This window comes from Agelaius phoeniceus, chromosome 6 (genome assembly GCF_051311805.1).
Source record: "Agelaius phoeniceus isolate bAgePho1 chromosome 6, bAgePho1.hap1, whole genome shotgun sequence".
Taxonomy (NCBI): Eukaryota; Metazoa; Chordata; class Aves; order Passeriformes; family Icteridae; genus Agelaius; species Agelaius phoeniceus.
Window position 1 is genome coordinate 11220215 of NC_135270.1, and position 21580 is coordinate 11241794.

Here is a 21580-nt window from a genome sequence, read left to right on the forward strand (position 1 = left end):
AGCTGCAGCAGCCCCAGGAGGGATGTGGGCAACACTGCTGCTGTCTGGGGGGCAGTGCTTTGCAGCCAGCTGGGAGCACAAGCCTTGCTGTAGCCCCTGGCTAAGGGCAATGAAAAATAATTAGTCCATGTGTTGAATACCTTGCAGCAGTACACAGGAAACCTGCCAAGCTGTGGGAGTGAGGAAGCGTGATCACCCCCACTTACCAGACAAGGAGTTCGCACCTCGGGCTGAGCCAAACTAAAGCTGTAAGATATGCCTGTCTGTCAGAAGCAGTGGGATGTTTGGAATCCAGCTGATTCCCACCATCCTTGCGGCTCCCATGGCTCTATTAATATCATTACTGTTGCAAGAATTTTTATTTAGCATCGGGAAAAATGAAAAGGAAATATCACCTATGTCCTTGTCACCACTTTAATGCTAGCTAACCTTTTCAGCAGATACCAGGTTTCAGTCTTTCCTGCTGGGCCACACCAATACAAGCTGCTCTGGAGCTGCTCCTCGCAGTGGATCTGGTCCTACCAGGCAAGTGACATTTCTGTGGCTAAGGCTCAGAACAGCAGGCTTTTCCCCTGTGGCCCTGCCCAGAAGAGCACCATGCTGGGCCAGCAGCACTGCCCGAAGGTTGTCCTCAAAACTCCCTCCTGCTGGGTTCAGAGAAGTGTCAGCCTTCCGTGGGAGAGTCACCCACCCTGGCATTAGGAAAAGCTTTTTGTTCTTTAAACTGCCTCGGGCATTTAAGTCATTAAGGCAGGAAGGGCTTACTCTAAGCAGCTAGAGGATTAGTGGAAGTTATAGGATACTCTCCACTCTAATACTTTCCCTTTTTGCTTCAGCTGTTCTGTATGTGTGAAGCAAAAAGGATGCTACTCTCATAAGAAAGAAGGTCACTGCCACTGTGAGGTCCACAGCCATGGCTATGAGGAAGGAGAAGGTCACAGCCGTCCCTACAGCCACACAAAGGATGATGACAAGGCAGAGAAGATCGCTGTCACTCCCATGGCCATACACACAGCCACGAGAAAGCCCCAAACCCTTCCTACACGAGTCATTGGCATGGTTATTGGCATGAGAGCAGCTACAGAAGGAGCAGCCACTTTCCACCAGCTCTGTGGGAAGTTGTCCCCATGCACAAGGAGACACGTGTGGCTACCACCCAGCTCAGAGCAATGTCATAGTATGGATAGACAAGGACTGAAGGATCCTGCAAGGAGGTGGACATGCCTGACCTCCTTGTATTCTCCATGCTTTCAACTCAGTTGTTTCAAACCTACCATCTATGTCAAAAGATCATTTACCTATTTAATCCTATTTAATGCTTCTAAAAGCCAACAATTCAAAACGCTGCCCTGCACCTGCCACACAGAGCCAGGAGCACTTCTGGGAGCATTCCCAGCCCGTGCCAAGCAGGAGCACAACTAACTGCAGGGATGAGGGAATATTTTTGTCCAAAGGATGCCTGGTGCCCCGAGCTCCTGTTCCGCGCCCTTAAGCTCAGCCCCATCCCCGACAGCCAGGCTGGCCCGGGGGTTACAGTTCCCCCCGCAGCTCTCCTGGTGCCGGCGGCTGCGCCCCCGCGCCGGGCCCGCCTCCGCCTCCGCGGCCGCGCAAGCGCCGCGCCGAGCCGGGCAGAGCCCAGCCAGGCAAAGCCGGACCGAGCCGAGCCGAGCCGAGCCGCGCCGCGCCGAGCCGAGGCGGGGCAGGTAGAGCGGCGCCGAATCGGGCAGAGCCGCGCCGCACCGAGTCGAGCCGAGCCGGGCAGAGCCGGGACGCGCCGGGGCGCTACCGCCACCACCGCTCCGGAGTGTTCAGCACCGCGGGCACGGACAGCGCCCGCCGCCGGCCATGGAGGCCGCGCCCGCCCCGCCGCCCCGGGAGCCGCGGCCCGAGGGGACGCGCCGCGGTCGCGACCCCGCCTCGCCCAGGTAGGAGCTGCGGGATCGGGAGAGGGGCGCAGAGCCGGTGCCTCGGCGGGTGGGAACTGCCGCCACCACCGGTTCTGTGTGTGGAAGTGGTCGGTGCCACCGGGTTTTTCTGGGACCAGGGCCCCCCAGTCTTGCCGAGGTGTGTCCCACCGGAGATGCGGACAGAGTCCCTCGTAGCCTGTCCAGCTGCCCACCCGCGATTCGGGCTCTGGCGACGTGTGCTGCCCAGCCCGGGTCCTGGTTGCTCCTGCCCTGGGGCCAGGACGACCACGCATAGCTATTCATGCCAGGGGGGCTTCCTGGTTTGGCCCCGCGGGCAGGTTTCGATCCTGCAACATGGTGTGCTCTCCCTTCTGCAGCAACGGGAGAGCTATTGTTGGGAAGCTCAGCATGTTTCAGACAGAGCCTTATTGCAATCAGCTGTGGGCAAACATGGGTTTCAGTCCAAAGATCTCCTCCATAAACCCCCACATCCCTCATCCCCCTGTGCCATATGCTCCCTTACCTGGTGTCATAAGCCAGATTAGCAGCCACAATCATCAACATTTTCTGGAAACATCAACAAGCCCATAATCATGGGCAAGGAGCCATCCCATATTCACAAGTACATTGGCATTTGTTAGACCAGGGCAATCTGAAGACCTAAGCTCTTCAGGTTCTGCTTGACAGAGCACACCCTGAAGTCAGCAGCACACAAATCCTTTCTGAATGCCCAAGGGTTCAATTTCTGCCTGGTGCAGGATATTCACGCTGAGGGAGCCCCACCCGCCCAGGAGCACTGGCAGGGCACTCACTGCTCATCAGACAGCTCTGGTGTCCCCGGCCAGAGGCTGCCGTGCCAGGGGGTCTCAGTCTCCTGCAACTCTCACACAGTCCAGCACTGGTTTAGACCTTGCTCATTCAGTGGGGGCAAAGCTGTCACTGGAGCCATTTCCTTTGCTTGTCTGAGTACTCCTTGGCCATTCAGACAGGTCTTGAAATGAACAGTACAGCCTGCAAGAGGTAAGATAGAGAGAGTTAAGCCACCTGACACAGATGCATTTCAAATTTCACCCATGCTGCTCACTCAGTCTTAGCTCTGTGGTCTCCATCTTCTGCCCTAGCCAAGGTGGCTCTTCATCATCAATGCTCACTGCATCAGCAAAAAACCACAGATGTCAGAAAACACCACTTTCCTCCTGGCCTCTTTCAGCCTGGGACACTAAGGTGGGGATTTTCTTTTCCTTTCCCTTTCCATTTCACTCCTTTTTTTTCCTTCAAAACAAGGCTTAGCAAATATGATTTTCCCAGTGCAGACAGAGCTGTTCTGGCACTGAAGGCTGGGTGGGAACCTTGAGCCCTCTGTCTCTGGCTCTATCCCAGCACAAACACCTGTACCCACAGCAGCAGCAGCAGCTGCCTGGCGTAAAGGTAAGGCTGTTTGCACGAGTCAATTGAAAGGTTTATAAAACTAAACTTTTCCTGGCAGACTACGTGGGAAGCAGAGTTTTGCAGTCTCATTAATTTTTCATGATGATTTAACATACTCAGGAGTCTCACTAACAAAAAAACTGTAGGTCTTCTCAAGGGTACGCACGATCCTGCTGCTAGACTGAAAAAGCAAAACAAAAGAACTCTGCAGGAATTGTTCAGTGCACAAGGATTTGCTGCAGCCAGAGGAGGAGATGGATTGCTCAGGAGTGCCTGTCTCTCCCTGTCAGGGAGACAGGGAGCTAGATAACGAGGTGACAGTGAAAGGCAATGAACCCTTCCCTAATCCCAGAGAAAGGGCATTCTTATCTCCTTAGAAAATACAAGGAAAAAAGCTCTTTTTCTCAAGAGCTCCACTGCAGTTTTGCTGGTGGTATGTTCAAAGAGAAATTTAAATTCCATTATAAAAGCACATTCTTAAAAAGTCATTTACAGCTCTCCAGGAAAAAGCTATTAGTCTAGATGGAAGCTGACCTATAGCACATGGATTTAATCCAGAAAGAATTCATATTTCTTTTTCATTGGGGAACACTTGCACAGCTGATATGCAAACAAAACTCCGCTAGAGGAAGGAAAAAAAGGGGAAAGAGAAACAAACTAGCTTTTTTTTTTTTTTTTTTTTTGCTGAATGAAATTTTGTGGCACTTAATGTCTAATTGAGCAAAGGTTCTTGATGAAAAAGGGCTCTGGTTGTAGGCAAGGCACAGACTTCTGCCATTTTTCTACTTGTTTTTATTCCCCCTTGAGATTCCTCTGGCAACAGGAGAAGTTGTAGTTTAAGTCAGGCATCAGACAGCTCCATTCACTCGGTAGGTGTTTCCCATCTTTCATATGCAAAGTGCTTCTTTCTTGATCCTCTCTTTAGTATGCAAAGGGGGAAATGATCTATTAAAAAAAAGCAGCGCTTATAGAAATGGGTTTGGTGACGAGGGTGGAATTAGGCAGAGAAAGGGGCCATTCCTGCAAAAGGCCGAATATTTTTGGTCCATTACCCTCTCAGAACCTCTCCTGCTGCTCTGGCTTAGAGGGGACAGCAAGACCAGGGAGACCCAAAAACTGGAGTTGCTTAGGAAAAGGAAGGTGATCATATGCTACTATTTCCCTGCCTGCAAAGCTTCCTCCAGCCCAGCTCGGCTCTGTGTGCTGCAGAACGAAACCATCCTGAGGGGAATGTGCTGGGAGCAAGAAGCCAACATGGCATGTTTCCAGTAAAGCACCCTGCTAGGGCCGAGTGAGCAGCTAAAGCCTAAATCCAGGTCCTGCAGCCATTCTCTGTGGGCAGAAGGATGCTGGTCTCTGGAAGAGGGACATAATCCCTGCCAGGGGGGTGGACTGACAGCATACAGCCCTTGGCTCCTGCCACAAACCCTGTATCCCCCCACTGCTCCACATCCCTGCAGACCTGGAATGGCAGAAACTGTCTCCTTAGAAATCCTGACCTTCTCTTTCCTGTTTCCTTGTGGGAAGAAGTTCCAGTTCTTTTGCTGGGTCCCCCACATAATGTGGGGTGTTTATGCTCTGGTACTCATCTCAGAGAAGCACTGCTGCACTCAGAGTGGCTTGGGCAGGTCCACAAATTGGATTATTATTCTGTCTAGACATCTCAGGGCAAGAGGCAGGGAAGCAAACAATGAGAGCAAGACAGCTCACTAGTGTGGGTAACAGGAGCAGTTAACCCTAGTCCATCCTTTCCCTTATACCCCTTCTTTTCTCCTTTCCCAGCATCTCTCTGGTTGCATCCATCTGAGCCTGGAAAAGAAAATGGAGGCTGTCAGCTGCTTCTGTAGGCTTTTCTGCAGCCAAGACACCATTTCTGGCTGTTTAATCCCAAAGACATCAAATATCTGACACAGCCCAGAGTGGGAATGAATCTTAAAAATAGAAGTCTTTGTCAGTGTCAGTGTGGCAAGCAGAGTCCAGTGTGGTGCTCTGCCCTTTTCTCCTCATGCCTGACAGCAAACAGACATCAAAAATCCCCAGAAACATTGTTCTAACATAGTTCAGGGTCCTGAGGGCCCAAAAAAGTAATAGTGACATGGTTTCAGGCAAAGAAGGAGCAGCCTACGTGTCTGGTGCAGACCTCAGCAGACCAAAGGTTAAGCTCACCAGCACTGCAGCTAATTGGGAGAGCAGCAAGTGGAGACTCGAACTCTGCCGAGCTGCCTGCAGTGATTATCCAAACCCATCATTATTTGCAAGCTCCAGGTTTCCCTGGAGATTGTGGATAGCCAAGGTCACATCGTCATGGAGTTGGAGAAGGGTGAGCATAAGGGAACTCATATCCAGAGGGTGATTGACAGAGCTGTAATTGTTTAGTCTGAGAAAGAGATAATGGAGAGAAGTCACGAGTGAATGATCCAAACTTGCCAAAGTTATTCCAGAATCTGAAGTCACTGAGCAGGTCAGGGATTGAGTTAGGAAACGACATGTGGGAGAAGAGCAGAACTTGACAGCATTTCACAGCAAAGATGGTAAACAAGGAGAGTGTGATTTTGTGTGAAATATTAGACTCAACGTTACCAACGTATGTGCAGAAAACCCGGAGGCAATCTGCAATATCCAAGAGTTTGGCATCTGCTTTCCCCACCAGGAGGTTTTGTAGCCAAGGGGTTTGTGGAGGAAGAATTTGTCATTGCATGGTCTCCTGCCTCTCCCTGACCACATTCAAAGTGTATTTTGTAAAAGCCCTTTTGTTCTGTCCAGTGTCACGTACTCACCCTCAGATGAGGCAGACAGGCTAATTAAGTCATGAAAAGCCTCTGGTCCCAGATTACTGTGCAGATACAGTAGTTTAAAGGGATAAGAATTTTGCTTTTCCTTTGAAAAAAAAAATCTGAAATATAGTACAGGTGTAGGAACACCAAAACACAAGATGTCAGTGCAGCAGTGTCTTTATGAATTATTATGCACTGTAGAACATCACCTATATAAAGCGTGCAGCTAGGGAAAACAACAGGATCAAGGTCAAGGAAAAAGAACTTAGAGGCAACAAAAAGGCAGTCAGAAAAGGTCTAGACCTTGTCAAAGCATAACACTACCATGACCTCAGCTCTGATGAAAATTCTCTGCAGTACAAAACTACAAACCGCAAAGTCACTGGACACATGGGAGGAGTGGGATGATTTACACTTAAAGCTTGAGAGCGTGGCTTAAGGGACCCTCCGGGTCAGCTGTCCCAAACAACCTCTGCCCCTGCAGCTCACCAGCACTGTAGGGGACATGGTGGTTTAGCATCGTCCCCTCAGGCTGCCACTATAATTAGTAGAGAAGTGCAATGACTAATTGAAGGTGTAATTTTATGTGTTGACTGTCACAGACTCTGATCTTTCCCTGCTCTGTCTGCAGCGCTCCTGCCCCGTGCTGCACCTGAATCCCTCCCCAGGCTCTGATGGGGCTGTAAGAACCCCAAACAAGATTTCAGATTGCATCTCCTGAGCAGCTTTGCTGGCTCTGCATTTGTAATCTCATATATGACAAGTGTGGAATCTCCTGTTGTCAACTACCTTTACACAGAGCTCTAACACAAATCACACGCTTGAAAGGCCAGGTAATCCTGTCACTAATCCACTTGGGACAGGACAGCAAGGACTTCAAGCCTATTGTTGATGTCATTTGACAAGTTCTGTGGGTGACTGGGATATCATTGTCACAGTTCAGGAGCTTCTGCTTTGCCAGCTGCTCTCCCTCTTGCTGTTTTGAACCAGCTCAGTACCTTGATTGCAGCTTAGAGGCAAATGAGCACTGAAACTGGTGGGGACAACCTTATCCAACCTTATCTCACTGAGGTGAGATAAGGTGTGTGCACACACCTGTCTGCTGGTTTTCTGACACCTGCTTCAGCACAGACACCACATCAATTATGGCTTCTGAAGTCAGGACCCAGGAATGTGCTATCTGTGTCTGTAACTGCTGCAGCTTTCATTAGGCTTAGAAACTACATGTAGCATTGGATGGTGGTTAATCAGGCAAGATTTCTCTGTTACTGCTCCCTGGACTTGTACAATGTGCAAGTGAAGCTACGTGTGATGCCTGTGCCATGAGTGTCCACATTGGCAGTGGTGTAGCTGCTACCACAAACATGAGCCTGCTGTAATGATTTTAATGAAATAAGCCCATTTGGTACAATCATGAAATATAGTTTATCAATGTTGATAAACTCAGCTGATGTTGGAAAGTACACAGCACAGACTGCCAAGGCCAATATGTCCTGCTTTCTGGAAAAAATAGCAATTTTCAAGCAATACTGAGCTAATAGTATTTTCCAGATTCTTTTGTCTTTAAAAATCTCATGCCAGTTAACTTTGGGTGCAATTCTAGAGACATGTAATCACTAAAATTCTGCCCTTTTCCAAGGCTGTAAGAAAAATATAAAAGATATCCTTTCCCCAACTTTTTACCTTCATTTTTTCCCACATCACACCAGGTGCCTTAGGCTAAAGTTCATCTCACTGCAGTCTTGTTCCAACACTCATAATTCTTTGATGACTTGAGACATTTTGTGATTCTGGCTGGCCTGAACTGTTTGTCCTTTTCAATCCTGGACGCCAGGCACTGCAGCAAGACACATCATTCAGCTGTAAGAGACCATGGCACGTGCTCTGAACAAGGACCAGAAACTGCTGGTGTTTGCATCTCTTGGGACAGTAATTCCTAAAGCGTTTTTGGGGTCGTAAGGACCTCAGTCTATGGTGTGTGAAGGGGTTTTTGGTGTCACACATACTAAGCAATCCCTCAAAGTATTATTCAAACTTTCTCAAAGCTAGCAAAACCTCTCAGGCTCCATAAATCAAGAGCTATAGGAATGAAATAATGTTTTACATTCCTTGGAGGGAAGAAAGTGTATCCTGCAGAAACCTCATTACTTGGGAACTAGAGTCTGCAAATGTTTTGTCTAAGTAAATTCAGCAGCCAAAGGATAGTCAAGTTTCAAAGGATCTATAGAGATCCCAGTCCATTCCCTTCCTACAAGGTAAGACCAATAAAATTTGTTGCTGTCATCCTTGGGAGATGTGTGTCTAAAAAGTTCCTGAAGAGCCCAGTGGAGCATGCAGACATGGGAGCCATTAAGGAATGTGCCAGGCTGGAGGCTGAAGGCCCTGTTAGATGTTACAGCCCTCAGGTTCACTGCTCAGCTGTGTCAGTGCCAGGGATGACTCACTCTCCTGCTGACCCAACATGGAGCAGTGCCAGTCCTCCTGCAGAGCAATCACACTAATTAATCCTCCCAAGGAGTGCAGATAATTGAGTGGCTTCTTCATATGCAGATTCCTTTAATTTCTGTTTGTCCAGACTTCTGTAATTTCTCTGGGTCCTCAGTTAGGATGCTCCTGGCACAGTGAAATATCCCAGAGAATTTTGGGGTGGGATATTACCCAATTTTTCAAACTTTTGAAGCAACACACGCAAAGGATGGATTACAGAATTCTCCATCGCTTGGGATCCCTGAATGAGTCATGGATGTCTTTATAAAAAGCATAATCCAGTTCAGCCCTTAGGCAGACTCCTGGTAGAGGATACAGTGGGTGAGGTTTGACATTTGTGTTATGTGGGAGGTCTGTAAGCATCTCCAGTTTTTGGGATGCAACTCCCCAGCGCAGCCTTTCAACCTCTCCCATTTTACCTTTCCCTTCATTTCTCTCATAGGGAAAAACAAAATGCAGGACCTTGCCAGACCTGCCTTGCCATGCCAGAGATTGGGAATGTTGAGCTCAGCTACAGTGGCACTTCCTGGGAAAAAATCTGCCCAGTCCATCACTGCCCCATTCCTGCATCCCCTGGGCTGGGAGAAGACAACCTGCCCTCCTCCAGCCACACGCTTGGGCCAGTCTCCACCCAGTCCAATGGCCAGGTGCCAGCCAGCTGCCAGGACTCACAGCAGCACCACCCGTACCACCCCTGCAGCCAGGAGGAGTCCCGAGGCAGCTACAGCCTGCCCTCGCTCCCTGGGCATGGCAAGAGGCCCGTGCTGTGTTCCCACCTCTCCAGTGGTGATCTTGTGCCAGCCTCCCACCCCGAGGCCTCGGAAACGCCCTGGAAGCAGTGGTCCCCCGGGCAGCGGCGGCCGGTGCAACATCACGTTGTCACAGTCAGGTAAGAGGCACAGGGAGGGCGGCTCAAGAGAGCATCTTCCAGACTCGGTGGGGGCAAGTGGGAGGGATGAGCAGGGTCTGAGCTGTGATGGATGAAACGTGGGTTTGCTCTTCAGCTTGGCGCAGTAGCTGCTCCAAAACACACGGAAGGATCCAGTTGGCTCTCTACCTCTGTGTGGGTGTACAGAGAGCAGCCATTCCCATGCCAGGGAGAGGTGGGATTTCCTTCTCAAGGGAGTGGCTGGCTAAAGCCAAGGTCACTCAGTCACTCCTAGGTCATGCAGCTGTGAATAGGCCCATCTTCCTTTACCTCTGTATTTTCTCCCTTTGCACTCCAAGCCACCCAGCTGCCAGTCCTTTATCTTGGCAGAGTTCTCAGTGGTGGGAATAGAGTTTGTTCTTTTCCTGCCCCCACAGAAAGCTGCTGCCAGTGCTGGGAGGGAGTGGCAGCAGAGGGTAATAAGCGCTGGCTACAGCTGAGCAGTGAGAGATACAAAAGGGGGGAACATTATTTGGCTTTCCAGGTTGGGCAGCAACGTGTATGAATTCTTTGTTGTCCATGACAGGATCCATTTGTGTGCAGTGCCTGGGTAACAAGAGCCTGAGCTACAACCTCTGCTCCTTCCAGCCAGCACCATCCTTCCTCCTGAGTGTGCCTTTTAGGGTCCACTCCTGGCACAAGAGATCATGATCCCTTCACTGCTGTAGCCATAGCCACTGAATCCTGATAAAAGATGGCACAGGATTCCTTTCTTGCCTGTGTACAGCATTGCAGTGTTAGGCACAAAGGCCCTTTAGAGTCTCATTTTCCAGCCATTTACACAGGATTTAATTTGCTTGTGTTTGTGTAGAGGAACTGCAGTCAAAGGAGCCTGAGTCCTTTTTATGAATCGTTTTCCTGGATCCTTTTCCTGGATCCTTTTTCACTCATGTGCTATCAACAAAATTGCCAACCACATCCTCTGTAACAGGTTATTTAAGCAGGAAGCACAACTGGACTGTAAATCCCTGGCAGAGTGTGCAGCACCAGCAGTCAGAAAAGTGATAACATAATAATGCCAGAATGAGGTTTTTAATCCAAGCAAATCTGCTTGAAGAGCTATTGTGAGGGAATTAGCACAGGATGGGCAGTGTACTGCTGGAGAGAGACCTCGCTTTGATAATCTGGGGAGGCTTTTGCTCTGCTCCTCTCTGTCCCGAATCTACAGAGCATTAGCGTGACGAGCAAAACACAGAATCATTTATTACATGAGCCACCTGGAGTGACTCTGCCATGGGGAGCTCTCCTCCACTGCTTCTCCATTTCTCCCACTCATAACAAGGCTAGGAAGGATGAGCTGCCTCGAGGTTGGCTGCTGCAAGGAGGGGGGGACCATCTGCCCAACACAGATATTGGAGTGCAGCAGGACCTTCTCCCAGGCTAAGCAGGAGTGTAGGAGGGTGAGAGGAGGAGGGAGCACTGGCTGAGCAGAGCCTGGCACAGCTGTGGAAGGAGGTGGGAGCAGTTCTCTGGAAGCTGTGACCAAGCCAAGGCCGTGCCAGACTGGGGCATGTTTCAAGGGGACATTTCAGTGCAGAGAGAGCAGAACAAAAGGTCCTGGAGATACCTGACCCAACAAGATGCAGCTTTTCTGCCAGAATGCTGGTGGAAGGCTTGTCCTCAGAGATTCATTAACAAACTTTGGATCCCCTGGGGAAGGCTTCTTTATTCCCCCTCTTAGAGCCCTTCAAGTAGGAGTAACAAATGCTCCTCTGTGAAGAAAATCCAAATCAAATATTTTTAGCAGCTCCACTGGCTTTCTGCTCGTATAGCCTGAAAAGACAGTCCTTGGAGGGACCCAGGAAACAAATGAGTCACCATTTTGGTGAGCTGAGCTAAAGAGAAAATAAAAACTAACTATAGTTGTTGCTAGCCCAGCTCATGAGACTTGAAAAAGAGGTTTGCTTTTGTCAAAAAACACTTTAGGAAGTGCAGGAAAAGCACTTAAACCAGACAGATTTTAATGAATTTCTATAGACCTGCATTGCTAATGTCCAGTACTCTCTGGAAGGTTTTCTGAGAGGGACTAAAGGAGTGACTACATGGCTTCCCATCCTGTTTGGTTAAAATGGGAGAGGAAATGGCTCTATTATTCATTAAACTAATTCACACAGTGACAGAACTGTGTCAGCACTGGCTCACCTTGGTGCTTACAGTGCTGTAAGGGTTAATCTGCTCAGGGATCAGCCCAGCACTGGGCTTCTCAGGAAAATAATAAATGAACACATCTTTTTTCCTTTCTGTCTGCAGACATGACAAAGCTTTCAGGATGCCAAAAAGGTATGTTTAACAGCAAAAGCTTCTTGTCCTTGTACCCTCTGATCAGTGCTCTCCTGTCCTGCTATTAGGAGAAGCAGAGTGCTACTGCTGGTGACATCCCAGCAGGCCCGGCTCCAGAGGCGAGGTCAGCGCTCCTGGGGCTTTCCACTGCTTGGAAAAATCTCCATTTGCTTGTGAGATCAATTTAACCTGCATTAATGAATAGTAACGCTGTCTCAGTAGCTGTTCTTGGGCAGGTGCCTGGCTCTAACCCATACAGTAGCTATATATATATATATATATATATATATATATATATAAAAATTCTCTATATGTGTGTGTGTGTGTGTGTGTATAGTGTGTGTATATATATATGTGTGTGTGTGTGTGTGTGTGTGTGTGTGTAAGATTAATCCAGCTTGTCTTATCAGAGGAGCAATAAGGAAAAGAGCCCATCCATGAAATAAACTCATCTTTTCAAAAGACAGAAAATTTTAAATACATTTATCAAAATTAAAATAATTTGATTGCCTTCTACTTCTGTTTAAAATCTGATTTTTGTAAACTATTGCTTCTGGATGGTTTGGATAAGCACCTCCTGTCATCAGTGACTGCAGCTGATTTTTTTTTTTTGTGCTTTTTTCTGGTAATTGGACAAGGAAATATCCAAAATAGCCTCCAGAAATTAGGTACTCTAATGAGTGAAGAGCAGTTTTGGTCATTTTTATAGTAAAGACTTCATCTATGAAAACAAACTTGATAAGGCAATTGTAAATTGAAACAAAAAAAGGCAAAATAACAAAAAAATCAAGTCATGTGAAAAGCTGCTTGAAGTGCTTGTGATGACTTCTAATTATGAAATAGCTGTGGTGGAGTCCCAGGCAAAAGGAGGAAAAGAGCAGGCAAGGAGAAACATTCCATCTCAAATAAAGTTCATAACTATTCCACTTGCCTTCACAAATATTTGTCAGCTATTTTTGAACAAAGAATTTCTTATATTTCAGAAGTACATCAGAACACAAAAGAACTAGCCTGCCAAACCAGAGCAGGAACCCATTCTGCTATCTTACATCTCAACTGATATTTCTGAGGAAGACAAAAATCTTGACACAGTAAAACTTGCACTGGTAAAAAATGTGGGAGAGTAACTTTCATAGATCATCCTATATGTGACACAGTTTGTCCCAAAGGAAAAACAGACCTTGGAGAGAAAAATTTATACAAGCTCCTTAAGAACAAAAGTAACTGACAAACAATACTTGGGCCAGAGTAAGCTGCTTCCCTGGAAGGGTTTTGATGTCATCAAAATTTTGTGATACATCATTAAAATTGAATGCATTCTAGTGAATATGTATGAATTTAAAGCAGTGTCTAAATACACTAATTTAGACCAATGACAGTGGGCTTGCTTGGATCAGTTACCTTCAAAGACTCTTCAGAATTATCCAAAGATTTCTCAGGGTCCAGTTTGGAAATCTGTAGCCTAAACTGTTGCAGCCACCAGCTGACATTGCACAATCTGGGGGAAATTAAGAGGCTCTTTCTAAATGCAATCTTTGAACTTAAATGTTTAAAGCTTCATTTTGCTTGAGGACTCAAGAGTCTGGTTTTTATTATTTCTGATTGAAAAAGCTGGAAAACGCAGAGAGGCAAAATGTAATTACCCGAGTTAATTAGAGCTGCCTGCAAATATCCAGTTAGAGGTGTAATATGTTCATTAATAGCTGCACCAGAGCCTCCAAGCTTCACAGTAAATAACTGTGCAAACCAGAGAGCCTGATTTTTTCCTTCCAGTTACTCACAGCTCATTGGCTCAAGAGCAGGTTTTGTGCTCAGAGCAGAAGCATCTTACCAGCTGCATTTTCTCTCCTCCTGCTGTGTGCAGTTACTCGCAGCTGATGGCGGAGTGGCCGCTGGCCGTGCTGGTGCTGTGCTCCGTGGCGGCGGCGATCTGCACTGCGGCTGGGCTGCTGCTTGGGAACCTGCCTGACTTTTCAGAGCCCCTAATGGTAAGTGCCTACAGCTCAGGGATCTATAGGAATGTAAGGAAAATCCACGCCCAACCAGTGATATCAATCATCCCTTCAAGATGAGCAGAATGTGCCAGTCCTGCACAGCTGCCCCTGACACACAGGGAGAACACAGCCCGTGCTCATCCCTGAGCCACGCTGTGCACTCCCACCAGTGCCCTCACTCCAGTGTGGAAACAATGCCAACACAAACTGGGATTGCTCCCTTTGCTCCCTTTCCAAGGCTGGAAGGCTGGGATTGCCCACAGTGAATAGCTAGGCTTGGCAGAGACCGGATATAGGAGCTGGCTTTGGCTCCTACAGTCTGTGCATGAGGCTTTTGGAGAGCATGCCCTGTTCTGAGCACTATGGAATGTTTTCCATGAGGAATGCCACATTCCCTAAAATCATCCCTGCCTCTGGCTCATGGAGGAATCTTGAGAAAATAAGAATACACTAGAGTTTGTCCACAAAAAGGAGAATTGGTGCCATTTCTGTAAGGGACCACTACGCTTAAAAAGGAGGAGAAATTCTTAGGAGATCAGGGAGAGATAATTGCAGGCATTGTTGACAGGAAGGGAAAGAGAAGGGGAAAGAGAAAGAGAAAGGGAAAGGGAAAGGGAAAGGGAAAGGGAAAGGGAAAGGGAAAGGGAAAGGGAAAAGGTTCATATATTTTCTCTTATCTCTGGGATGCAGTATTTCCAGGGAAAGTTCAATTTGTGTGTCTCTCCAAGATGCAGTAATAGTCTCCTACAGTTTCCATGTGCTGGAGGAGGCCTAAGGACAGCTGAGCTGTGACAAAGCCCTTTTCCTTGGTGCAGGGTTTTGAGCCACGGGACACTGACATTGGCAGGAAGCTCATTGTGTGGAGGAATATCGAGAGCCATACAGGCTACAAGAAGACTCTTTCCCTTTCTCCCTATGCCAAGAAGAAAAGGTATTTGAGCTTGGTTTGGGGGATTTGAGGAACATGTTGGTTGTAAAGTCACATATTCAATATTCCAAAATATTTATGTGAATTCCATACATCCTATGCTTAAAAGCAACTGAGGCATTGGAGGGTTTGAAGTCCTTGTGTCTGCAATGGATTTAGGCTCCCTATTGCTGTGTCTGGCACCAGAGCCTTGTCAGTGAATGTAACTCCCAGCCAGACACTCTCTTGTTAATAATCACAGTTATTAACAATAATCTGCCCTCTTGCTAGCTATGATGACCTTGGCATTGGCAGAGGACAGAAGGCTGCTCAGGGAGAACAAGCAGCGAGGACACGGAGAATGGTGGAAACCCTCTATGGAGCAGATGGATTCTTCTGTGGTCCCCCAGGTGACTGAAATCTTGATGAGGCAGTAAATACTGCACACCCAGAACTCAACTGACAGAACTGTGAGAGTTCAGGACACAGGGAATACTCTGAATTTGCTCTAAGCAAGCAGTGTGTGCAATTCCTCCTCTGAGAGCTCTGACAGTGCCCTCCCAGCACTTCATACGTCAGCGGTCACAAAAGGCTGGTTCAGAAATTCTGAAGAGTTATTTCTCCTTCTTAACTCTTTGCCATAATTCTTGTTTTCCCTTTAGAAATATACTTTGCAAGCACACATTAAAAGACCAATGTTTTCACCATTTACCCATATCAAAAGTGAATACCCTGAAAAAACAGCACATGCCCCGCTTGCTGTCTGCTCCCTCCCCTTGTCTGCTCCCTCTCCCTCTCTGTTCCTTCCTTCTTTTCTTCTTGAAAAATGTACATGGCAGTAAAATCTGGAGACAAAACCAGAAAACTCCAACACCCCCCAGATTTGTCCCAAAATGTGCACTAGTAAGTAGAAAGAAGAACAGCATTAAGATATTTTTGTTCTGTTCCCTGCCTTCTATCTACCCCTGGATACAAGTCACACACCAAACCCACAGGTCCTTGGGGGTTTTTGGCTGAGCTTCAGCTCCTCCTTTGTTCCAGGGATGGATGCAGAACCAGATGCCAGCAGTCACTAAAGGCAAGCTGACATTTGATTTTGAAAAGGCCCTGATGCTGCTGACCTATTTCAAGGGGCAGGGGTGAGGTCACACAAGGCACATGCTCACTACTGTCTTGTGACCTGCTTCCCTCCAGGGAGCCCTCCAGAGCAGTCCTACAGACAGAGATATATATTTATTTTTTCTGTGAAGACAGAGTCTACTTCAAACAGCCTGGCTGATTCATCTTCATTACCTCATTTTATGATTTTTTTTCATCTTCTTTATTTCAGAAAAGAGCTATTCCCAGCTGGTATTTATGTCCACAACTGCTGGGAGCTTATGGAACTTGCAAGCAATTCAGTCTATGTGTCAAATGGAACAAGACAAGGTCAGTGATGGCAGGAAGAACACATGTACAGGCTGTCTCTTTTCTGTCTGCTGCAATCTTTGATGTCTTGCTGAGAGGATGCCAGACAAAAAACAGGCTATGCAACAGGTTTCACCTGGAGGATTCCAAAACATTTCACCTACTTGGCAATATGGGGATGATCCCACCTGCCAGTTGCAAATTCAACAAGAATAAATGGAGACTGAACAGGAGTTGGTCCAGAAGCTAAAGGTGTCCATCTGAAGCTGCTGAGGATTTTGGGCAGCAGAACATAATTACAGAAATTGAGCTACCAGCTTGGAGACTGGTTGCAAGTTTTGTAAGTGGAAAGTTTAATTGGATGAGCTGTATTTGCTATAGGAGCCAAAATTTCAAATCTGCAGTTATAAAATATAAATAATGGACAGGGTTTAATTTTTGCAAAAGGCTACCAACTTTCCAAAACTTTGGCGTTTGGGATTTGTCCCTGGGAGGATGGCCAGGGATCGGTGGTACACCTTGCATAAAGGGGAAAGAGGGAAAAGAGGAGAGGAGAGGAGAGGAGAGGAGAGGAGAGGAGAGGAGAGGAGAGGAGAGGAGAGGAGAGGAGAGGAGAGGAGAGGAGAGGAGAGGAGAGGAGAGGAGAGGAGAGGAGAGGAGAGGAGAGGAGAGGAGAGGAGAGGAGAGGAGAGGAGAGGAGAGGAGAGGAGAGGAGAGGAGAGGAGAGGAGAGGAGAGGAGAGGACGGGACAGGAGAATTACTGCAGTGAGTAAGGAACACTGAGGCTGCAAGAGAAGGTCTGACCTGATGCCCCCTCGTGTTTTTCAGATACGCTCCCACGTGCATTTTAGAGACCTCTGCCAGCGCACTGAAGCCAATGAATGCTGCCCGAGCTGGTCCCTGGGGAACTACATTGCTGTCCTGTACAACAGGTCTTCATGTCTGGAGATAACCCAAGGGGACATCTCCCACACCCTGGCCCTGCTGCGTGCCTGTGCTCCAGACTACCACCGAGGTGTCCTCACTCCCTCCTGCATAGGGCCTGAAGCTGCCAGACAGAAACACTCTCAGTGTGCCCAAGTCCCAGAAAAATGTACCCGCTTCAATGCCATCTACCAGCTGCTTCACTTCCTGGTTGACAGGGACTTTCTCAGTCCCCAGACAATGGAGTACCAAGTGCCCTCTCTGAAATACAGCCTGCTTTTCCTGCCTACAAGAAAAGGTGCATCTATGATGGGGATCTACTTAGACAACCTTGAAACCTGGGATCTGTTTGATAACTACACATCTATCACTGGAATGGACCTGGGCCTTAAACAGAAACTATTCCAGCACTACCTTTTACTCGATACTAAGTATCCAGTCCTGGCAATATTAGCTATTTTTCTAAGCATTTCTTTTTATTTACGCTCAGTGTTTATTACCCTGATGGTCTTGCTCGCTGTTGTCAGTTCTTTGATGATCTCCTACTTCTTGTACAAGGTGGCCTTCAGATTCACCTATTTCCCTTTTGTAAACCTGACAGCAGTCATCATTCTCAGCAGCATTTGTGCCAACCACACTTTTGTCTTCTTTGACCTGTGGAACCTCAGCAAGAGCCAGAACCCTTCCGCCGGGCTTGCTCAGTGGGTGAGTCAAACCATGCACCATTTTGCCTATCTCATGCTGGCCTCGTGCTTCACAACTGGTGCTGCCTTCTACGCCAGCTACATCAGCAACATCACAGCCATCCGCTGCTTTGCTGTCTACATGGGTACCTCGGTGCTGGTGAACCTGGTTTTCATGATGACCTGGCTGCCCTCTTCGGCCGTGCTCTACGAGCGCTACATCGCAACGACCTGCGTTTACAAGCCAGAAGCCTACTGGAACAACAGCAGCCACAAGAGAGTGGCTCTCTCCGTCCATTACATCCTCCGGGCTCTCCAGAACACATTGTCTGAAACCTCCAAGCTGCTCTTTGAAAAGCTTCTGCCTTGCGGGGTCATCAAGTTTCGGTACATCTGGATCTGCTGGTTTGCTGCCTTAGCCATAGGAGGTGCCTACATTTCCTGTTCCAACCCCAAACTCAAACTCCCGACTCTGGAGACATCGTCCGTCCAAGTGTTCAGGCTGAGCCATCCCTTTGAGAGGTACGATTCCGAGTACTGCCACCAGTTCATGTTTGAGAGGCTGGAGCACGGAGAAGGGCAGCGTATGCCTGTCACCGTAGTCTGGGGCATTCTGCCTGTGGATAATGGGGACCATTTCAATCCAAAAAGCAATGGTACCCTAGTGACAGACACCACCTTTACCATCCAAAACCCTGATGCCCAGAAGTGGCTCCTTGAATTCTGCCAAAAAGTGAAGAACAAAACATTCTATTACCCTGATGCAGAACAGAAATCTACTGTGTGCTTCATGGAGGAGTTCCTCAGGTGGATGAACAGTCGCCAGTGCTCCCAGCGAGACCACAGCTTCAACCTTTGCTGTAACCAGTTCTCCTTCCCTTACAGAAGCGAAGTCTTCCTGCACTGCATCAAAATGATGCTCCTGGAAGAGGGCAGGGAAGGGGCAGAAACATATGATATGGGCCTCAGGTTTGATGGGGAGGGAAATGTCGCTGCCTTAGTGCTGCAGTTTCAAACTATCTATCATTATACCTTCAACTACAGCAGAGCCAAACAATTCTATGAGGAAATCAGCCTCTGGATAACAGAGGAAATGAAAACTGCCCCTGTGGGGCTTCAGAACGGATGGTTTACCAGTAAACTAGAGCTGTACAACCTCCAGCACAGTCTCAGCACAGAAACCATGGTGGTCATGGGGCTCTCCATAGCCATTTCCTTCGTGGTGCTGCTGCTCACGACCTGGAATGTTCTCCTTAGTGTTTTCTCCGTTACTGCCATTGCAGGCACCGTCCTGGTAACCACTGGCCTCTTGGTCCTCTTGGAGTGGCAGCTCAACGCAGTGGAGTCTCTCTTCATTTCAGCTGCAGTAGGTCTCTCTGTTGACTTCACTGTCAACTACTGCATCTCCTATCACCTGTGCCCCCATTCCGACCGCCTGAGCCGAGTGGCCTTTTCCCTGAAGCAGATGAGTTGTGCTACAGCCATGGCAGCTTCTGCTCTCTTCTCTGCAGGGGTCATTATGCTGCCTGCCACAGTCCTGGCATACAGGAAGCTGGGCATATTCATCATGATGATCAATTGTATCAGCTGTGGGTTTGCCAGCCTCTTCTTCCAGTCGCTCTGCTGCTTCTTCGGCCCAGAGAAGAATTGTGGGCAAATCCTCTGGCCTTGTGCCCACACCATGAAAGACTACTCTGATGACTCCGGGCCGAACGGAAACTTTGCCTGCGGGGGCAGCGAGAAGCAAAACCGGTTGCGGAAGGTCCAGGAGTCCAACACTGCAAACGAGCAATATGAGCTCCAACCCTTGTCCAGGAAACTCAGCGACAGTTTTGACAACAGCACTTCCACAAGCAAGCTGTCCAACCGGCCCTCTGTGCTCTCTGAAGACATACAAGTTGAAGACAACAGATGCCCTCGAGTGGGAACGCACCCCTCCCTGGAAAGAGAGAGACAGAGTCTGCAGGACACGCTCGGGGGCCAGCAGGTCAGCCTGTGCCAGTGTCCCGCCTTGCAAACTTCCTCACCTTACAAGCACAGCACCTCAGAAACAGAAATTCACAGGGAGAGACTCTGCCGAGATTGCCGCTGTCAAAAGTATGGTCTGAAAGCATGGGATGGGTCTGGGCTGGACCACATCCAGCCAGCTGGCATGAAAGAAGAAGGGCAGCTCAATAAATCCCAGTGCTCCAGTGACACTGCCCAGCAGCAGTCAGATTATACCTCAGACCACAGCCCTCTCCCTGCTGCTGACATCTACAAAATTCACAGATGCCTTTGTTCTCTTGGCAGCTCTTTTGATATGCTCAACATCTCCAGCGAGACGTCAATCAGCGATTTCGAGCAAGGCCTGAAGCTCGCTGAATCAGCCAGTTCCTGTCCCGATGCCTTAGAGCTGTCTGACTCCTACGGTAACGCCGAGCGAGGTTACCTGAACGGGAAGAGAGATACCCTGCGGCTGGACCTGAGGGAGACTGTCTTTGATGTCTCTCCAGCTGCATCACAGAACAGCTCCTCGTGGAAAAATCGGTTTGGATTGGGGAACGAAGGGCCGGTCGTGCTGCCCAACAGCCAGCCAGACATGCCTGATGTCTGGATCAAACGATCCAGTGCACAAAGTTCTGGTTACAACAGCTGAGACCTCGCAGAAAGCAAAGCTGCTGCCAGGGAAAGGGGAAGCCTGAATGTCCTTAGAGCTGTAAATATCAATTTTTTCCTCCCACCTCTCCTAGAGCTGAGACTGAGACTATTTCTTAGTATTTCAGCTGTGTAAAACGTGTGTTTTCACAGGAATCAGCAGATGTGATGCCAGTGAGGATGTGAGAGCCATCATGATGGACTACAAGCCCTTTGACTTCCAGTGTGTGGTGCCATGTTCACAGCTGTTCACAGGACTTACCGAGTACACCTGGTTTGTCATTTCCTACAAGGTGATTAGGTTTTGTTTGCTTGAGATAAATAATGAAGCCTCCCCAGGTATTTAATGACAGAGAAAGAGAGCTCATGTTAAAAAAAAAAAAAAAAAAAATCCCAAAACTGAACTACTGAAAATCTAGGTATCAAGTGAAGTGTGTTGTGAATAATAAAAAATAAAGTATTTAATTTTCTATTTTATGCAAAGTCCAGATCTACAGACCCCAGCAAAATAGCTCAGATATTACAAAAAGTCCCGTCAAGACTTCTGAGTTGACACAGCCTCTTCCTGACTGTGGAGGAGGCTGCAGAATCCAGCCCAAATCTATTTCCAGTAACAACTTCTGCTTGTTTTATCTGAAGGAATTCTAATACTGCCAAAGATTTTCAGTGTGAATTTCCTCCTTGAGGGAGGAAATTAAGTCCTTGTCCCCCCCAGACTCAGGTGCCTTGTTGTGTCCTCTTTACAGAGTGTTTCCACTCAAGGCATTCCCCTCAAACATGCAACTTTTTAAAATTCACATATCTGGTGAATCTTGAATTTTAGGGTTCTTCCCCTCTCTACCAGAAACAAACAGGAAAACAAACATTTATTTGCCCTTATTTGTTGAAAAATAAAACATTCTCTCTACAAGTTGACATACAATAAATGCTTATAAGAACCTTTCCTAAAATCTGTGTGATGCTTCATTGTCACCAAGAGCACTGTGCTTATTCATCTTTTAAGTGCCCAATATATTTTCCAAAGGGAAGTACACATCTTTAAAATACTTATTCTTCTGACATTCACGAGTTATCCCTGTGCTGTGGGAGACAGACAGCAACTCCCTGATATTCATTAGGGACATGGACTTTTAAAGCTAATACCAGAGTTTGAAACATGTCAAACATGTCAGATGCGTGGTTCTGTATTTTTCACGTTTCAGTTTTAGGGTTTTATTTTGAGAT

General features: G+C 47.8%; 1 protein-coding gene across 1 annotated transcript; it reads left to right on the forward strand.

Annotated features, from left to right (window-relative positions):
- The first annotated feature begins 1590 nt into the window (after positions 1–1590).
- Positions 1591–21306, forward strand: DISP2 (dispatched RND transporter family member 2). The gene is made up of 8 exons (XM_054634295.2): positions 1591–1925; positions 9039–9485; positions 11775–11804; positions 13669–13792; positions 14614–14729; positions 14997–15115; positions 16036–16133; positions 16941–21306. Exons 1-8 carry the CDS (start codon positions 1846–1848, stop codon positions 20355–20357), a joined length of 4431 nt encoding a protein of 1476 aa, XP_054490270.2. The 5' UTR covers positions 1591–1845; the 3' UTR covers positions 20358–21306.
- The last annotated feature ends 274 nt before the right edge of the window (positions 21307–21580 follow it).